Source organism: Coregonus clupeaformis, chromosome 12, assembly GCF_020615455.1.
Source record: "Coregonus clupeaformis isolate EN_2021a chromosome 12, ASM2061545v1, whole genome shotgun sequence".
Lineage (NCBI taxonomy): Eukaryota > Metazoa > Chordata > Actinopteri > Salmoniformes > Salmonidae > Coregonus > Coregonus clupeaformis.
In genome coordinates, this window is record NC_059203.1 from 5,341,332 (window position 1) to 5,362,385 (window position 21,054).

Below are 21,054 nucleotides of genomic sequence, written 5' to 3' on the forward strand. Positions count from 1 at the left end.
GGACCAGGACGACTGATCCGTGTAAAGGAAAGAATGAATGGGGCCATGTATCGTGAGATTTTGAGTGAAAACCTCCTTCCATCAGCAAGGGCATTGAAGATGAAACGTGGCTGGGTCTTTCAGCATGACAATGATCCCAAACACACCGCCCGGGCAACGAAGGAGTGGCTTCGTAAGAAGCATTTCAAGGTCCTGGAGTGGCCTAGCCAGTCTCCAGATCTCAACCCCATAGAAAATCTTTGGAGGGAGTTGAAAGTCTGTGTTGCCCAGCGACAGCCCCAAAACATCACTGCTCTAGAGGAGATCTGCATGGAGGAATGGGCCAAAATACCAGCAACAGTGTGTGAAAACCTTGTGAAGACTTACAGAAAACGTTTGACCTGTGTCATTGCCAACAAAGGGTATATAACAAAGTATTGAGAAACTTTTGTTATTGACCAAATACTTATTTTCCACCATAGTTTGCAAATAAATTCATTAAAAATCCTACAATGTGATTTTCTGGATTTTCTTTTCTCATTTTGTCTGTCATAGTTGACGTGTACCTATGATGAAAATTACAGGCCTCTCTCATCTTTTTAAGTGGGAGAACTTGCACAATTGGTGGCTGACTAAATACTTTTTTCCCCCACTGTATGTATGTATGTATATATATACAGTGCCCTCCACAATTATTGGCACCCCTGTTTAAGATGTGGTCGAGGACTTCCAAAAATTCTCCTTTTTTTTTTTAACAACATAGAACCCAAATGCAAAAAAATAGAAAAATCCAACCTTTTATTTAAGTAGATTACTTTGGTGGTAAAAAAAAAATCAAAAATTTGAAAAAAAAAAACTTGAAATCATGTGTCCCACAATTATTGGCACCCCTAACAATTCCGCTGAAATTTTTAATTGATTTTTTTTAAAATATATTTTTCTGTAGTTGCTAAAGTTGGTCAGGGTATCTAGGAACTTTTAATTAGTAATTCATGACTTCCTGTTTCCCTGGGGTATAAATATGACGTGACACAGAGGCCTAATTCTCTTACCCATTTGTCAACATGGCAAAGACAAGAGAACACACCATTCAAGTAAGGCAGATTTGTGTCGACCTTCATAAGTCAGGCAATGGCTACAAGAAAACAGCCACTCGCCTTAACTTGCCCGTATCTACAGTCAGAGGAATCATTAAGAAGTTTAAAACAACTGGAACAGTGACAAACAAGGCTGGAAGAGGTCCCAAGTTTATCTTGCCACAACGCACAGTGAGGAGGATGGTAAGAGAAGTAAAAAAAAGTCCTAAGCTCACTGTCACAGAATTGCATCAAAGAGTGGCATCTTGGGGTCACAACGTCTCCAAAACAACCATCAGACGCTCTCTACATGCCAACAAGCTGTTTGGGAGGCATGCAAGGAAAAAGCCTTTTCTCACTAACACTCACAAACGTAAACATCTGGAGTTTGCTAAGCGGCACTGGGACTTCAACTGGGATCGTGTGCTTTGGTCAGATGAGACTAAGATTGAGCTTTTTGGCAACAAACACTCTAAGTGGGTCTGGCGTAAAACAAAAGATGAGTATGCCGAAAAGCACCTCATGCCCACCGTGAAGTATGGTGGAGGATCTGTGATGCTGTGGGCCTGTTTCTCTTCCAAAGGCCCTGGGAACCTTGTTAGGGTGCATGGCATTATGAATGCTTTGAACTACCAGGACATTTTAAATAAAAACCTGATGGCCTCTGCCAGAAAGCTGAAGATGGGTCGTCATTGGGTCTTTCAGCAGGATAATGATCCAAAACATGTGGCAAAATCTACACAAAAATGGTTCAGCAGTCACAAACTCAAGGTCCTCCCATGGCCATCTCAGTCCCCAGACCTCAACCCAATCGAAAACCTGTGGGGCGAGCTAAATAGGAGAGTGCATAAGAGAGGACCCAGGACACTGGATGATCTAGAAAGATTGTGCAAAGAAGAATGGTCAAAGATCCCTCTCTCTGTGTTCTCCAATCTTGTGAAATGTTATAGGAGGAGATTAAGTGCTGTCTTGTTGGCAAAAGGGGGTTGTACAAAGTATTAACATCAGGGGGTGACAATAATTGTGGGACACATGATTTCAAGTTTTTTTTTCTAAATGTGTGATTTTTTTTTTTTACACCAAAGTAATGTACTTAAATAAAAGGTTGGATTTTTTCTCTTTTTTTGCATTTGTGTTCTATGTTGTTTTAAAAAAAATGAGAATTTTTGGAAGTCCTCGACCACATCTTAAACAGGGGTGCCAATAATTGTGGAGGGCACTGTATATATATATATATATATATATATATATATATATATATATATATTAGGGCTGTCAAATGATTAAAATTTTTAATCAAATTAATCAGAATTTTCAGTGGATTAATCATGATTAATCACTATTTGCAATTACACCTGAATCCTAACCATTTTTTTTCTGAAATGCATACCAAAAGATAAATAACAGGACACAGATACATAATTTTCATATTATGTCTGTTTATTAACACATGATTTACTTGAGCCAAGACCTCTTTCCTTTTTTCTTTTCGTTTTCATAGAGCTCGTGGATTTTCTTCATAACTGTGGCTCTTGACGGTGGCTTATAGAATGAGTCTTGAGACGCCACTTGCAAAACATCAAGGAAACCTGAGTCTTCTACAATGCTAATGGGTCTACAATCCTTTGCAATCCATTTTGCTATTGTGTTGGTCAAATTATCTGAGGTTGATTTTGTTAATTGCCTGCAAACATTCAGCGTGGTCTGGCGCAAACCACTTGCTGAATCTGACGGCCCAGCAAACGCATGTTTGGCGTTGACATGGTACTTCAAGCTTGAACAGCTCCGGTGAAATTGAAACTCCTTACAAATCTTGCAAATAACCTTGTACTTGTTAACTGTACCATCATCATTCTTTTTATATTTGAATCCGTCAATAGGCCCACTTTGCTCACCTTGCTCCATCTCGCCTCTAGCTCCCAACCACTTTCCTGACCTGAATAATTTGTCACACTGCGCATGCGTGAAATGCGTTAAAAAAATTGACGTAATTAACAGCAAACAACTAATTAACGTCGTTAACGCGCTATTTTTGACAGCCCTAATATATATATATATATATATATATATATATATATAACAATACACAGAATTCCCAAATTAAAATGAAGAAATGTCAGAATGATCAAAGTCAGAATCCAATATTATATTTTAATATAATTCCAATATTCCGGATTCTGACATTCATCATTCTGACATTTCTTAATTTCTTTCTTTTAATTTTTGGGATTTCTGCGTATTGTTAGGTATTGTTAGGTATACTGCACTGTTGGAGCTAGAAACATAAGTATTTCGCTGCACCTGCGATAACATTTAAGAGTAAGAACAGCGCCGGAAGAAGATGGCTGCCGTTTTACAGCCCTCTAACCAATTGTACTACTATGTGTGTTTTTCCGCGTTATTTGTAATTTATTTTGTACATAATGTTTCTGCCATCGTCTCTTATAACCAAAGAGAGCTTCTGGATATCAGGACAGCGATTACTCACCTCGCGTTGGACGAAGACTTTTTCTTCAACGAGGCGTTCGCGAGGGATATTCTACAGACACCCAACAAGGCCCAGATCCCCGTCATTCGCGTGAGGAAGAGACGGAGATATCGTGGACGCAGATCCGGGTGCCTTGTAAGGATCCGACGGCGAACGAGTAAACTGCCTCTCCCATCAATCCTATTAGCCAATGTTCAATCTTTTGAGAATAAAATTGACGATTTAAGATTACGGTTATCCTACCAACGGGACATTAAAAACTGTAATATCTTATGTTTCACGGAGTCGTGGCTGAACGACAACAATGACAACATTCAGCTAGCAGGCTATACGCTACATCGGCAGGACAGAACGGCTGACTCCGGTAAGACGAGGGGTGGCGGTCTCTGTATATTTGTAAACAACAGCTGGTGCACAAAATCAAACACTAAGGAAGTCTCGAGGTTTTGCTCGCCTGAGGTAGAGTATCTTATGATAAGCTGTAGACCACACTATTTACCAAGAGAGTTTCCATCTATATTTTTCATAGCTGTCTATTTACCACCACAAACCAATGCTGGCATTAAGATTGCACTGAAGGAGTTGTACAAGGCCATTAATCAACAGGAAAACGCTCATCCAGATGCAGCGCTCCTAGTAGCCGGGGACTTTAATGCAGGGAAACTTAAATCCGTTCTACCTCATTTCTACCAGCATGTTAAATGTGCAACCAGAGGGGAAAAAACTCTAGACCACCTTTACTCCACACACAGAGACGCATACAAAGCTCTCCCTCGCCCTCCATTTGGCAAATCTGACCATAACTCTATCCTCCTGATTCCTGCTTATAAGCAAAAACTGAAGCAGGAAGCACCAGTGATTCGGCTAATAAAAAAGTGGTCAGATGACGCAGATGCTAAGCTACAGGACTGTTTTGCTAGCACAGACTGGAACATGTTCCGGGATTCTTCAGACAGCATTGAGGAGTACACCACATCAGTCACTGGCTTCATCAATAAGTGCATCGATGATGTCGTCCCCACAGTGACCGTACGTACATACCCCAACCAGAAGCCATGGATTACAGGAAACATCCGCACTGAGCTAAAGGGTAGAGCTGCCGCTTTCAAGGAACGGGACTCTAACCCGGACGCTTATAAGAAATCCCGCTATGACCTCCGACGAACCATCAAACAGGCAAAGAGTCAATACAGGTCTAAGATTGAATCATACTACACTGGCTCTGACGCTCGTCGGATGTGGCAGGGCTTGAAAACTATTACAGACTACAAAGGGAAGCACAGCCGCGAGCTGCCCAGTGACACAAGCCTACCAGACGAGCTAAACCACTTCTATGCTCGCTTCGAGGCAAGCAACACTGAAGCATGCATGAGAGCACCAGCTGTTCCGGACGACTATGTGATCACGCTCTCCGTAGCCGATGTGAGTAAGACTTTTAAGCAGGTCAACATTCACAAGGCCGCAGGGCCAGACGGATTACCAGGACGTGTACTCCGAGCATGTGCTGACCAACTGGCAAGTGTCTTCACTGACATTTTCAACATGTCCCTGACTGAGTCTGTAATACCAACATGTTTCAAGCAGACCACCATAGTCCCCGTGCCCAAGAACTCTAAGATAACCTGCCTAAATGACTACCGACCCGTAGCACTGACGTCTGTAGCCATGAAGTGCTTTGAAAGGCTGGTCATGGCTCACATCAACAGCATAATCCCAGAAACCCTAGACCCACTCCAATTTGCATACCGCCCCAACAGATCCACAGATGATGCAATCTCTATCGCACTCCACACTGCCCTTTCCCACCTGGACAAGAGGAACACCTATGTGAGAATGCTATTCATTGACTACAGCTCAGCATTCAACACCATAGTGCCCTCTAAGCTCATCACTAAGCTAAGGATCCTGGGACTAAACACCTCCCTCTGCAACTGGATCCTGGACTTCCTGACGGGGCCGCCCCCAGGTGGTAAGGGTAGGTAACAACACATCTGCCACACTGATCCTCAACACGGGGGCCCCTCAGGGGTGCGTGCTCAGTCCCCTCCTGTACTCTCTGTTCACCCATGACTGCATGGCCAGGCACGACTCCAACACCATCATTAAGTTTGCCGACGACACAACAGTGGTAGGCCTGATCACCGACAACGATGAGACAGCCTATAGGGAGGAGGTCAGAGATCTGGCCGTGTGGTGCCAGGACAACAACCTCTCCCTCAACGTGACCAAGACAAAGGAGATGATTGTGGACTACAGGAAAAAAAAGAGGACTGAGCACGCCCCATTCTCATCGACGGGGCTGTAGTGGAACAGGTTGAGAGCTTCAAGTTCCTTGGTGTCCACATCACCAACGAACTATCATGGTCCAAACACACCAAGACAGTCGTGAAGAGGGCACGACAAAGCCTATTCCCCCTCAGGAGACTAAAAAGATTTGGCATGGGTCCTCAGATCCTCAAAAAAATTCTACAGCTGCACCATCGAGAGCATCCTGACTGGTTGCATCACCGCCTGGTATGGCAACTGCTTGGCCTCTGACCGCAAGGCACTACAGAGGGTAGTGCGTACGGCCCAGTACATCACTGGGGCAAAGCTCCCTGCCATCCAGGACCTCTATACCAGGCGGTGTCAGAGGAAGGCCCTCAAAATTGTCAAAGACTCCAGCCACCCTAGTCATAGACTGTTCTCTCTGCTACCGCACGGCAAGCGGTACCGGAGTGCCAAGTCTAGGTCCAAAAGACTTCTCAACAGCTTCTACCCCCAAGCCATAAGACTCCTGAACAGCTAATCATGGCTACCCGGACTATTTGCACTGCCCCCCCACCCCATCCTTTTTACGCTGCTGCTACTCTGTTAAGTATTTATGCATAGTCACTTTAACTCTACCCACATGTACATATTACCTCAACTACCTCAACTAGCCGGTGCCCCCGCACATTGACTCTGCACCGGTACCCCCCTGTATATATAGCCTCCCTACTGTCACTTTATCTTACTTCTGCTCTTTTTTTCTCAACACTTTTTTGTTGTTGTTTTATTCTTACTTTTTTGTTTAAAATAAATGCACTGTTGGTTAAGGGCTGTAAGTAAGCATTTCACTGTAATGTCTGCACCTGTTGTATTCGGCGCATGTGACCAATAAAATTTGATTTGATTTGATTTGATTTGCTAAATATGTTTATGTGACCAATAAAACATGAATTGATTTCCAGTCCAGTCATTGACTGAAATCCCTATCACCATCACATCATTATATTCCCATTATTAACCCAGTAAGTTAGCTAACAGGTTGGCACTGCCTCAGTGCTTTATACTCTATATACTATGGGTTCAGAATGACACATAAGACAATCAACATGTCATTAACTTATCATCAGCATACTGTTACATGTACAACCACAATGTACACACCTCTACACACCTCTACACACTACTACACACTGCTGCTACACACTGCTACTACACACTGCTACTACACACCTCTACACACTGCTGCTACACACTGCTGCTACACACTGCTGCTACACACTACTACACACTACTACACACTACTACACACTGCTGCTACACACTGCTGCTACACACTGCTACTACACACCTCTACACACTGCTGCTACACACTGCTGCTACACACTACTACACACTGCTACACACTACTACACACTGCTGCTACACACCTCTACACACTGCTGCTACACACCTCTACACACTGCTGCTACACACTACTACACACTGCTACACACTACTACACACTGCTGCTACACACTACTACACACTGCTGCTACACACTGCTGCTACACCACACTGTATATATGTAGGTATGTACAGTATGTGTTTGTGTACGTAGGTATGTGTAGGTAGGTATGTATGTACGTGTGTTTGTGTGTGTACGTAGGTATGTATGTGTAGGTAGGTATGTGAATAAATAAGTATATTATTTGGATACTACAGTGTGTTATAAGACCACGTGGGCTGAGCATCATGAAGATGACATCATAATCAAATAAATCAAATACTGCTAGGTCAGTCAGGGTGGTGTGTGATATCAGAAAACATTACACACTAGTATTCCCTCGTCACTGACTCTTACCTGGCTAGTTAATATATGAGAAAGTGTAAAGAGAGAGAGAGACAGACAGAGAGAGAGGTGGATACTCACTGCCAGCCTCTACGAATATCTCAGGTTGGTATGTGAATCCAGACAGACACAGAGACACACAGACACAAAAAGAGAGAGAGAGAGAGAGAGAGAGAAGACAGGCTATGTGCACACTGCCCACAAAATGAGGTGAAAACTGAGCTGCACTTCCTATTCTCCTGCCAAATGTATGACCATATTAGAGACACATATTTCCCTCAGATTACAGAGATCCACAAAGAATTAGAAAACAAACCCAATTTTGATAAACTCCCTTATCTACTGGGTGAAATACCCCAGTGTGCCATCACAGCTGCAAGATTTGTGACCTTTTGCCACAAGAAAAGGGCAACCAGTGAAGAACAAACACCATTGGAAATACAACCTATATTTATGTTTATTTATTTCCCCATTTGTACTTTAACTATTTGCACATTGTTACAACACTGTATATATACATAATATGACATTTGAAATGTCTTTATTCTTTTGGATCTTATGAGTGTAATGTTTACTGTTAATAATGATTGTTAATTTCACTTTTGTTTCCTATCTACTTAACACGTTTCCCATGCCAATAAAGCCCTTACATTGAACTGAGGTAGAGATACTCACTGCCAGCCTCCATGAACATCTCAGGTCTGTAGGTGAATCCAGAGTCGTGTTCCAGAGGGTTACCACAGCTGGCATGTTCCCCGGGACGCTGCAGGTTGATCACCGTACGAAGGCCACACCTGGAGGAGCAGCAGGAGGGGACATGTTACCAGCTATCAGCACCACAAATAGGCCTGCCTACAAATCACACCTGAGACCACTAGCTGTCACTAGCTGTCACTAGCTATTAGCACCACCAGGAGACCACTAGCTGTCACTAGCTATTAGCACCACCAGGAGACCACTAGCTGTCACTAGCTATTAGCACCACCAGGAGACCACTAGCTGTCACTAGCTATTAGCACCACCAGGAGACCACTAGCTGTCACTAGCTATTAGCACCACCAGGAGACCACTAGCTGTCACTAGCTATTAGCACAACCAGGAGACCACTAGCTGTCACTAGCTATTAGCACCACCAGGAGACCACTAGCTGTCACTATCTATTAGCACCACCAGGAGACCACTAGCTGTCACTAGCTATTAGCACCACCAGGAGACCACTAGCTGTCACTAGCTATTAGCACAACCAGGAGACCACTAGCTGTCACTATCTATTAGCACCACCAGGAGACCACTAGCTGTCACTAGCTATTAGCACCACTAGCTGTCACTAGCTATTAGCACCACTAGCTGTCACTAGCTATTAGCACCACTAGCTGTCACTAGCTATTAGCACCACTAGCTGTCACTAGCTATTAGCACCACCAGGAGACCACTAGCTGTCACTATCTATTAGCACCACCAGGAGACCACTAGCTGTCACTAGCTATTAGCACCACCAGGAGACCACTAGCTGTCACTAGCTATTAGCACCACCAGGAGACCACTAGCTGTCACTAGCTATTAGCACCACCAGGAGACCACTAGCTGTCACTAGCTATTAGAACCACCAGGAGACCACTAGCTGTCACTAGCTATTAGCACAACCAGGAGACCACTAGCTGTCACTATCTATTAGCACCACCAGGAGACCACTAGCTGTCACTAGCTATTAGCACCACCAGGAGACCACTAGCTGTCACTAGCTATTAGCACCACTAGCTGTCACTAGCTATTAGCACCACCAGGAGACCACTAGCTGTCACTAGCTATTAGCACCACTAGCTGTCACTAGCTATTAGCACCACCAGGAGACCACTAGCTGTCACTAGCTATTAGCACCACCAGGAGACCACTAGCTGTCACTAGCTATTAGCACCACCAGGAGACCACTAGCTGTCACTATCTATTAGCACCACCAGGAGACCACTAGCTGTCACTAGCTATTAGCACCACCAGGAGACCACTAGCTGTCACTAGCTATTAGCACCACCAGGAGACCACTAGCTGTCACTAGCTATTAGCACCACCAGGAGACCACTAGCTGTCACTAGCTATTAGCACCACCAGGAGACCACTAGCTGTCACTAGCTATTAGCACCACCAGGAGACCACTAGCTGTCACTAGCTATTAGCACCACTAGCTGTCACTAGCTATTAGCACCACCAGGAGACCACTAGCTGTCACTAGCTATTAGCACCACCAGGAGACGACCAGGAGACCACTAGCTGTCACTAGCTATTAGCACCACTAGCTGTCACTAGCTATTAGCACCACTAGCTGTCACTAGCTATTAGCACCACTAGCTGTCACTAGCTATAAGCACCACTAGCTGTCACTAGCTATTAGCACCACAAGGAGACCACTAGCTGTCACTAGCTATTAGCACCACCAGGAGACCACTAGCTGTCACTAGCTATTAGCACCACCAGGAGACCACTAGCTGTCACTAGCTATTAGCACCACCAGGAGACCACTAGCTGTCACTATCTATTAGCACCACCAGGAGACCACTAGCTGTCACTAGCTATTAGCACCACCAGGAGACCACTAGCTGTCACTAGCTATTAGCGCCACCAGGAGACCACTAGCTGTCACTATCTATTAGCACCACCAGGAGACCACTAGCTGTCACTAGCTATTAGCACCACCAGGAGACCACTAGCTGTCACTAGCTATTAGCACCACCAGGAGACCACTAGCTGTCACTAGCTATTAGCACCACCAGGAGACCACTAGCTGTCACTAGCTATTAGCACCACCAGGAGACCACTAGCTGTCACTAGCTATTAGCACCACCAGGAGACCACTAGCTGTCACTAGCTATTAGCACCACCAGGGAGACCACTAGCTGTCACTAGCTATTAGCACCACCAGGAGACCACTAGCTGTCACTAGCTATTAGAACCACCAGGAGACCACTAGCTGTCACTAGCTATTAGCACCACCAGGAGACCACTAGCTGTCACTAGCTATTAGCACCACCAGGAGACCACTAGCTGTCACTATCTATTAGCACCACCAGGAGACCACTAGCTGTCACTAGCTATTAGCACCACCAGGAGACCACTAGCTGTCACTAGCTATTAGCACCACCAGGAGACGACCAGGAGACCACTAGCTGTCACTAGCTATTAGCACCACCAGGAGACCACTAGCTGTCACTATCTATTAGCACCACCAGGAGACCACTAGCTGTCACTAGCTATTAGCACCACCAGGAGACCACTAGCTGTCACTAGCTATTAGCACCACCAGGAGACCACTAGCTGTCACTAGCTATTAGCACCACCAGGAGACCACTAGCTGTCACTAGCTACTAGCACCACCAGGAGACCACTAGCTGTCACTAGCTATTAGCACAACCAGGAGACCACTAGCTGTCACTAGCTATTAGCACAACCAGGAGACCACTCGCTGTCACTAGCTATTAGCACCACTAGCTGTCACTAGCTATTAGCACCACCAGGAGACGACCAGGAGACCACTAGCTGTCACTAGCTATTAGCACCACCAGGAGACCACTAGCTGTCACTATCTATTAGCACCACCAGGAGACCACTAGCTGTCACTAGCTATTAGCACCACCAGGAGACCACTAGCTGTCACTAGCTATTAGCACAACCAGGAGACCACTAGCTGTCACTAGCTATTAGCACCACCAGGAGACCACTAGCTGTCACTAGCTATTAGCACCACCAGGAGACCACTAGCTGTCACTAGCTATTAGCACCACCAGGAGACCACTAGCTGTCACTAGCTATTAGCACCACCAGGAGACCACTAGCTGTCACTAGCTATTAGCACCACCAGGAGACCACTAGCTGTCACTAGCTATTAGCACCACCAGGAGACCACTAGCTGTCACTAGCTACTAGCACCACCAGGAGACCACTAGCTGTCACTAGCTATTAGCACAACCAGGAGACCACTAGCTGTCACTAGCTATTAGCACCACCAGGAGACCACTAGCTGTCACTAGCTATTAGCACAACCAGGAGACCACTAGCTGTCACTAGCTATTAGCACCACCAGGAGACCACTAGCTGTCACTATCTATTAGCACCACCAGGAGACCACTAGCTGTCACTAGCTATTAGCACCACCAGGAGACCACTAGCTGTCACTAGCTATTAGCACCACCAGGAGACCACTAGCTGTCACTAGCTATTAGCACCGCCAGAGATGAATAAATCCTGTCAGTACAACCAGCGGTAGCAAAATACAGATCAAGTAGCAACATTTAGTGTTTTGTCTTCTAAAACACCATACACACAATAAAGGAGAGTACCTTGTAAACTGCTCTATGATATTGTATTTCTCTAGGATTTCAGTAGAAGGCCTTGCCATCGCCAGCAAGTTGTCAGTTATCCTGCAGAGAGAGACAGAAAGAGAGACAGAAAGAATGACAGAAAGAGAGACAGAGAGACAGAAAGAGAGACAGAGAGACAGAGAGACAGAAAGAGAGACAGAAAGAGAGACAGAGAGAGAGACAGAGAGACAGAAAGAGAGACAGAAAGAGAGACAGAGAGACAGAAAGAGAGACAGAAAGAGAGACAGAAAGAGAGACAGAGAGACAGAAAGAGAGACAGAAAGAGAGACAGAGAGACAGAAAGAGAGACAGAAAGAGAGACAGAGAGACAGAAAGAGAGACAGAAAGAGAGACAGAAAGAGAGACAGAAAGAGAGACAGAGAGACAGAAAGAGAGACAGAGAGAGAGACAGAGAGAGGGATTCCATGGTGATTCCACATCAGGACAAACGGAGGGACAGGTCACACCTCATTAATGAATCACATACATGTAATATGAATTATTTGAACAGAGCAGCCCGGAAAACAAGCTGATGAATGACGCTACCAGTTAAGCTGTTGGGCATTAGTTACTGGCCAGTGGTTTAGTGCCATGGCAGTGGAGGAGAGTGGAGAGCGTGTATTGATTACTTTGTGTTTACTTATTGATCAGGTATCTGTGTACAATGGGACATCACCCAGCTGGCTGCCTCGGACATGTGAGGAGCAACATTATAGAGGACACAGGAAAAATACAGAATATATAGGATACCCAGAGAATACAGGCTACATTTTACATTTACATTTTAGTCATGTAGCAGACACTCTTATCCAGAGCGACTTACAGTTAGTGAGTGCATACATTTTCATACTGGCCCCCCGTGGGAAACGAACCCACAACCCTGGCGTTGCTGTGTATTCTATACACAGAGAATATAGAATCTAGAATACACAGAGAATATAGAATACACAGAGAATATAAAATAAAGAATACACAGAGAATCTAGAATACGCAGAGAATATAGAATATAGAATAACCAGAGAATATAGAATACACAGAGAATATAGAATACACAGAGAATATAGAATATAGAATACACAGAGAATCTAGAATACACAGAGAATCTAGAATACACAGCGAATATAGAATACACAGACCATATAGAATACACAGAGAATATAGAATACACAGCGAATATAGAATACACAGACCATATAGAATATAGAATACAAATATAATATAGAATACACAGACCATATTGAATATAGAATACACAGAGAAAATAGAATATAGAATACACAGAGAATATATAATAAACAGAGAAAATTGAATATATAATACACAGAGAATATAGAATACAGAGAATATAGAATACATCGAGAATATAGAATACACAGAGAATATAGAATATAGAATACCCAGAGAACATAGAATACATATAGAATACACAGAGAATATAGAATACATAGAAAATATAGAATATAGAATACACAGATAATATAGGATACACAGAGAATATAGAATACACAGAGAATGTAGAATATAGAATACATAGAGAATATAGAATATAGAATACCCAGACCATATAAAATATAGAATAGACAGAGAATATAGAATACCCAGAGAATATAGAATATAGAATACAGAGAATATAGAATACATCGAGAATATAGAATATAGAATACATAGACAATATAGAATACCCAGAGAATATAGAATACAGAGAGAATATAGAACACATATAGAATATAGAATACCCAGAGAATATAGAATACATAGAAAATATAGAATATAGAATACACAGAGAACATAGAAAACCCAGAGAATGTAGAATATAGAAAACCCAGAGATGTACAATAGACAGAGAATATAGAACACATATAGAATACACAGATAATATAGAATACCCAGAGAATATAGAATACATAGAGAATATAGAATACACAGAGAATATAGAAAACATAGAAAATATAGAATACACAGAGAATATAGAAAACCCAGAAAATGTTGAATATAGAAAACCCAGAGAACATAGAATATAGAAAACCCAGAGAATGTAGAATACACAGAGAATATAGAACACATATAGAATGCACAGATAATATAGAATACCCAGAAAATATAGAATACATAGAGAATATAGAATACACAGAGAATATAGAAAACATAGAAAATATAGAATATAGAATACCCAGAGAATATAGAATATAGAACACATAGACAATATAGAATACCCAGAGAATATAGAATATAGAATACACAGAGAATATAGAATATAGAATACACAGAGAATATAGAGTATAGAATACACAGAGAATATAGAAAATAAAATCCCCAGAGAATGTAGAATACACAGAAAATATAGAGTACCCAGAGAATATAGAATACACAGAGAATATAAAATACCCAGAGAATATAGAATATAGAACACATAGACAATATAGAATACCCAGAGAATATAGAATATAGAATACACAGAGAATATAGAGTATAGAATACACAGAGAATATAGAAAATAAAATCCCCAGAGAATGTAGAATACACAGAAAATATAGAGTACCCAGAGAATATAGAATACACAGAGAATATAGAATACCCAGAGAATATTTAATACACAGACCATATAGAATATAGCATACACAGATAATATAGAATATAGAATACACAGAGAATATATAATACCCAGAAAATATAGAATACACAGACCATATAGAATATAGAATACACAGAGAATATAGAATACATAGAGAATATAGAATACACAGAGAATATAGAATACCTAGAAAATATAGAATATAGAAAATAAAATCCCCAGAGAATATATAATATATAATACACAGAGAATATAGGAACTCATAGAGAATATTGAATATAGAATATACAGAGAATATAGAATAAACAGAGAATATAGAATACCCAGAGAATGTAGAATATAGAATACACAGAGAATATAGGATACCCAGAGAATATAGAATACCCAGAGAATATATAATATAGAATACATAGAGAATATAGAATACATATAGAATATAGAATACCCAGATAATATAGAATACACATAGAATGTAGAATACACAGAGAATATAGAATACATAGAGAATATAGAATATAGAATACATAGAGAATATAGAATATAGAATACACATATAATATAGAATATAGAATACACATATAATATAGAATATAGAATACATAGAGAATGTAGAATATAGAATACCCAGATAATATAGAATACATAGAGAATATAGAATATAGAATACCCAGAGAATATAGAATACATAGAGAATATAGAATATAGAATACACAGAGAATGTAGAATATAGAATACCCAGAGAATGTAGAATACAGAATACCCAGAGAATGTAGAATACCCAGAGAATGTAGAATATAGAATACCCAGAGAATGTAGAATACCCAGAGAATGTAGAATATAGAATACACAGAGAATATAGAATACCCAGAGAATATAGAATACCCAGAGAATATATAATATAGAATACATAGAGAATATATAATATAGAATACCCAGAGAATATATAATATAGAATACACAGAGAATATAGAATACCCAGAGAATATAGAATACATAGAGAATATAGAATATAGAATACACAGAGAATGTAGAATATAGAATACACATATAATATATAATATAGAATAGACATATAATATAGAATATAGAATACAGAGAATGTAGAATATAGAATACCCAGATAATATAGAATACATAGAGAATATAGAATATAGAATACACAGACAATATAGAATACATAGATAATATAGAATATACAATACACAGATAATATAGAATACACATATAATATATAATATAGAATACACAGAGAATTTAGAACATAGAAAACCCAGAGAATGTAGAATATAGAATACCCAGAGAATGTAGAATACCCAGAGAATGTAGAATATAGAATACCCAGAGAATATAGAATATAGAATACCCAGAGAATATAGAATATAGAATACCCAGAGAATATAGGAATACACAGAGAATATAGAATACCCAGAGAATATAGAATATAGAATACCCAGAGAATATAGAATATAGAATACACAGAGAATATAGAATCTGGAATACACAGAAAAAATAGAATACACAGAGAATATAGAATACCCAGAGAATATAGAATACCCAGAGAATATAGAATACACAGAGAATATAGAATACACAGATAATATAGAATACACAGAGAATATAGAATACCCAGAGAATATAGAATATAGAATACACAGAGAATATACAATACACAGAGAATATAGAATACCCAGAGAATATAGAATACATAGATAATATAGAATATAGAATACGCAGAGAATATAGAATATAGAATACCCAAGAAATATAGAATACCCAGAGAATATAGTATATAGAATACAGAGAGAATATAGAATACACAGAGAATATAGAATACCCAGAGAATATAGAATACATAGATAATATAGAATATAGAATACACAGAGAATATAGAATACACAGAGAATATAGAATATAGAATACATAGATAATATAGAATATAGAATACACAGAGAATATAGAATATAGAATACACAGATAATATAGAATACACAGTATAGTCTACACAAACAGAAGGCCCCCACAGACGGCATTAGATGACGGGTCCCAGACAGAGACCAGAACCAGCACCCAGAGCCCATCTAATTTTCACTAGGAGGAGTAGCATGACTAGGGCCGTTATTATGTTATAATGTTAGAATATTACAGTGGTCAGAGTTGGGCTGTTATGGTGACCGTATTACCGCCACACCGAAGGTCACCAGTCATGAAGGCAGTCAAATTCCACGTGACCGTTTAGTCACGGTAACTAGGCTTCTCCAAGCTCTGATGCTGCTGATGGTCATTAGTATCCTACCAAACTTACTAACTGCCTGGTACTCAGCACTCTATTGTCCCTCTAATCACTCTGACATCAATGCAAATGTTATCGAACACTTAATGAGAGCCCATGAGCTAATGTTGCGCAACATTTCTATAGGCTATGCAATTGCGTGAGAAAACAGATTGATGGCCTCTATTAAAAAGAGGAGGATCCCATCAGCTTTCTATAGGCTGGGCCTACTATATTTATTTCTCAACCTTCCTAATATTAAGCACATGGCTTCTCTTTACAACAGGAGTATAGCCTACCTGGCTGGCATTAAAATAAACCAGAGGAAAAGTGTCCTCCATTCACTATTTAAGTGCAGTGATGACATATTTTTTCCCCTGCCCCTGTTTCAAGACAGGTGCATGATCATGGTCCATTTTAAATCAAAACGAATTTCCCACATATATTATTTAGTAAATGTAAAGACAAGATTAAATCAGGAATAGTCTGATGGGTGACAATATTAGCTTATATTGTATAGCAATATGAACTATATATTATCACTTGTGAATGATGCCCAGCTTTCCTTTTTCGAATCATAGTCGCTCACCTCATGTAGCCTGGCCCATAGGTCTATATGTTTTGATAAGGTTTGTATCACAACTAAAGTGGCCAAATAACTTCTTCAAATGAAGCACATTAATCTGCTTTACAAGGGGTTTAGAGCCTAACTGGCATTAATAAACGGCGCGTGAGTTTCAAGTGTGGGGAAGATAATGTTCAACATAAAAATGCACCTTTATAATAAAAGCATTACATGCATAATCACATTTGTGGACACTTTTGATCATGGTGTTTTCCCGCTAATGGATAATTCACGTGTGTGCACATTGCTGTGCTTATAATGTGAAGAAATAGCCTAATAGTTTATCAACATTTTAAGCTAAACGTTCTGATCTGTTGCATCAGCCTCATTGCGTAAAAAAAGTTATTTGATGCTAGTGGTTGTATTATTTGGGATCTATCGCATCCCACAACTGTCCCAGACTATGTTTTGGAATATTTATTTATCTCACAGAATAGAACAGGTCAACTTCTGTACTATGGGGGATAGTAGATTGACATAGGCTAGTGCTTTTGCTGTTCGTTAGGCCTACTCAGCTTGTTGGCTGACGAAAAGTATATGTGGACAGTTCTTCCAATATCTTCAATATGCACCTCGGAATTGGATAAGGACGAGCGCAGTTGCGTCCCTGATGTGTCTGTCTTCACTTGTAGCCTGTGAGAAAGACCCGATCACGTGACGGAGAGCCGTGTGAGTGAGATGAGAGGTCCTTCGGAGCAGGCAGCAGTCAGGGAGAAGGGCTGCAAAAGGCATGGATTTTTTTAGGGGGATGCCGCCGGGAAATTCTAGGCATTATATCAAGTACTTCTCAAATTGTGAATGAGAGACTGATGAAGTGTGTACAGCCGGCACTAAAAACTACGCAGAGCTCATGCCTTTCAAGAGACTTTTTTCAAATCATCATTAGAATCGCATCATGCAGACTTAAAATGTTTTAAAAATAAAAATAAAAGCCCAACATTTGTAGAACAACTAAAGTTACATCAATAACTCTAAATTAAGCATATAGGAGGACCTGTTTCTTTGTTAACCGCTCAACACAGAATAGCCGCATGTGCGCACTCCCTCAAATCGTTTGGAGAAAATATCATTTATATTTTATTCAGCGTTGTTCAATTGTATTCTTCATACTATAAAATAATGCCACGGAATTCTAAGCAAATCTTGTCTGCTAAATGAACTAGTGTAGCCCACAGCCATATGGCATAGCCAGATCAGGACCTAACATAAGGACAACTCAGAGTATGCTATTCTGTTCTTCTGAAATAGATTACATTTTCTTCATATCATGTTTCTTTAGACCTGTCTAAAATAAATAATGGATTTATTGTGATGGTGTAGGCTATATTACATGGATTTATTAGACTTTTTAAAATGCAGATGTTCCAAAGGTCTGCATCAGTGGCTTGTAGGCTATGTGTGGAAGCCAGGAGATGCTAAATGTGTTTATGTTAATTAACGGTCAATTACCGTGAGACCGACAGTTATTTGCTTGACAATCACCGGCTGACTAAATTTTGTGACCGCCACAGCCCTAAGCAAGACCCAGACAGAGACCAGAGCCAGAACCCAGAGTCCATCTCCTTTTCACCAGGTGCAGTAGGAGGACCCAGAGAGAGACCAGAGCCAGAACCCAGAGTCCATCTCCTTTTCACCAGGTGCAGTAGGAGGACCCAGAGAGAGACCAGAGCCAGAACCCAGAGTCCATCTCCTTTTCACCAGGTGCAGTAGGAGGACCCAGAGCGAGACCAGAACCAGAACCCAGAGTCCATCTCCTTTTCACCAGGTGCAGTAGGAGGACCCAGAGCGAGACCAGAACCCAGAGTCCATCTCCTTTTCACCAGGTGCAGTAGGAGGACCCAGAGAGAGACCAGACCCAGAACCCAGAGTCCATCTCCTTTTCACCAGGTGCAGAAGGAGGACCCAGAGAGAGACCAGAGCCAGAACCCAGAGTCCATCTCCTTTTCACCAGGTGCAGTAGGAGGACCCAGAGAGAGACCAGAACCCAGAGTCCATCTCCTTTTCACCAGGTGCAGTAGGAGGACCCAAAGCGAGACCAGAACCCAGAGTCCATCTCCTTTTCACCAGGTGCAGTAGGAGGACCCAGAGCGAGACCAGAACCCAGAGTCCATCTCCTTTTCACCAGGTGCAGTAGGAGGACCCAGAGCGAGACCAGAACCCAGAGTCCATCTCCTTTTCACCAGGTGCAGAAGGAGGACCCAGAGAGAGACCAGAGCCAGAACCCAGAGTCAATCTCCTTTTCACCAGGTGCAGAAGGAGGACCCAGAGAGAGACCAGAGCCAGAACCCAGAGTCCATCTCCTTTTCACCAGGTGCAGTAGGAGGACCCAGACAAGAGTGGATTAATTACTTGGATTCCGTTGCAAAATGTTTTGTCTGTTGCAAAAAAAAATGTAACGGAAACCATTTACTCCAAACGAAACAACTAGAGTTTCTGTTTGGTTCCGTTTGGTTCCTAGAGTAAACGGTAAACAGTTTCCATTGTAAAATGTTTGAGACAACAGAGACCAAGCCTAGGAAGAGAGCTCTGTAAATATTGTACATATTTTTATTATTTAAACTTGTTTTTTTCTATCTTTTATTTTTTTGGGTTGACTGCCCTAGTGTTTGATCACTATATCCTGTAGTCTTGACTCTCAGAGTTGCAAGATCGTGATGAAAAGGCTTTTTCTTTTGACTTGATAGCTAGCTCCATAGCTGGTGGGTTGGATTCAAACAGGCGGCAGGTAGCTTAGTGGTTAAGAGCGTTGTGCCAGTAACCGAAAGGTCGCTGGTTCTAATCACCGAGCCGACTAGGTGAAAAATCTGTCGATGTGCCCTTGAGCAAGGCACTTAACCCTAATTGCTCCTGTAAGTCGCTCTGGATAAGAGCATCTGCTAAATGTCTAAAAATATATTTACAAAATTATGGTGTGGCTTTTTGTTTAATCTGTTTGGAAGTATTACACCAAGGACTGCATGCTGTGTCCAGAGGTAGCAGGAAGTTCAGGGACTGTTCAGAGAATGCTCCTAACCACTGCCAAGATGTGGTGGCTTTTCGTGTGCTTTTCAGCAGCCGTGGCATCTCCCAGGTAGGGGCTACATTCCTGGCTATGGAGGAACAGTACCAGAGGAGAGGCTCCAACGGAGTGACTGATCATTCAGAGAAGCAGCTCCAATGGAGTGACTGATCATTCAGAGAAGCAGCTCCAATGGAGTGACTGATCATTCAGAGAAGCAGCTCCAACGGAGTGACTGATCATTCAGAGAAGCAGCTCCAACGGAGTGACTGATCATTCAGAGAAGCAGGTGTGGTGGGCTGTTGAAGAGATTTTTTCAGACTAGCTGTGTTCCAATACTCATACTAACCGTACTATTTGTGACGTAAATTGAGTATGTAGAATGCTTATTAGTCACAGTATGGATATAGTTAGTATGCCAAAAGTTCCCGGATGTCGTACTAGATTTGGCAAAATTCGAAGTATACAAGCAGTGGTCAATATTTCCGTGCATTTAGGGCCCATAATTCAATTCTTAAGAAAATGGGCGTGGCTTCACAATATTTTCAGATTTGAAGAAAATGGCGGAAAATATGCAGCCGCAGTCCAACGAGAGCGTATACAAATTCACTGCTTTAACT

At 41.4% G+C, this 21,054-nt stretch overlaps 1 protein-coding gene across 2 annotated transcripts in view; it reads right to left on the reverse strand.

The window, feature by feature from the left end:
- ptpdc1a (protein tyrosine phosphatase domain containing 1a) overlaps nucleotides 1-21,054 on the reverse strand; it is a 147,787-nt gene that overhangs the window by 43,831 nt on the left and 82,902 nt on the right. For both annotated transcript variants that reach the window (XM_041891236.1, XM_041891235.1), the window contains exons 4-5: nucleotides 11,950-12,030; nucleotides 8,297-8,415 (exon numbers count right to left, since the gene is read on the reverse strand). In XM_041891236.1, the coding sequence (XP_041747170.1) occupies nucleotides 8,297-8,415; nucleotides 11,950-12,030 (200 nt within the window). The remainder of the gene's footprint in view (nucleotides 1-8,296; nucleotides 8,416-11,949; nucleotides 12,031-21,054) is intronic.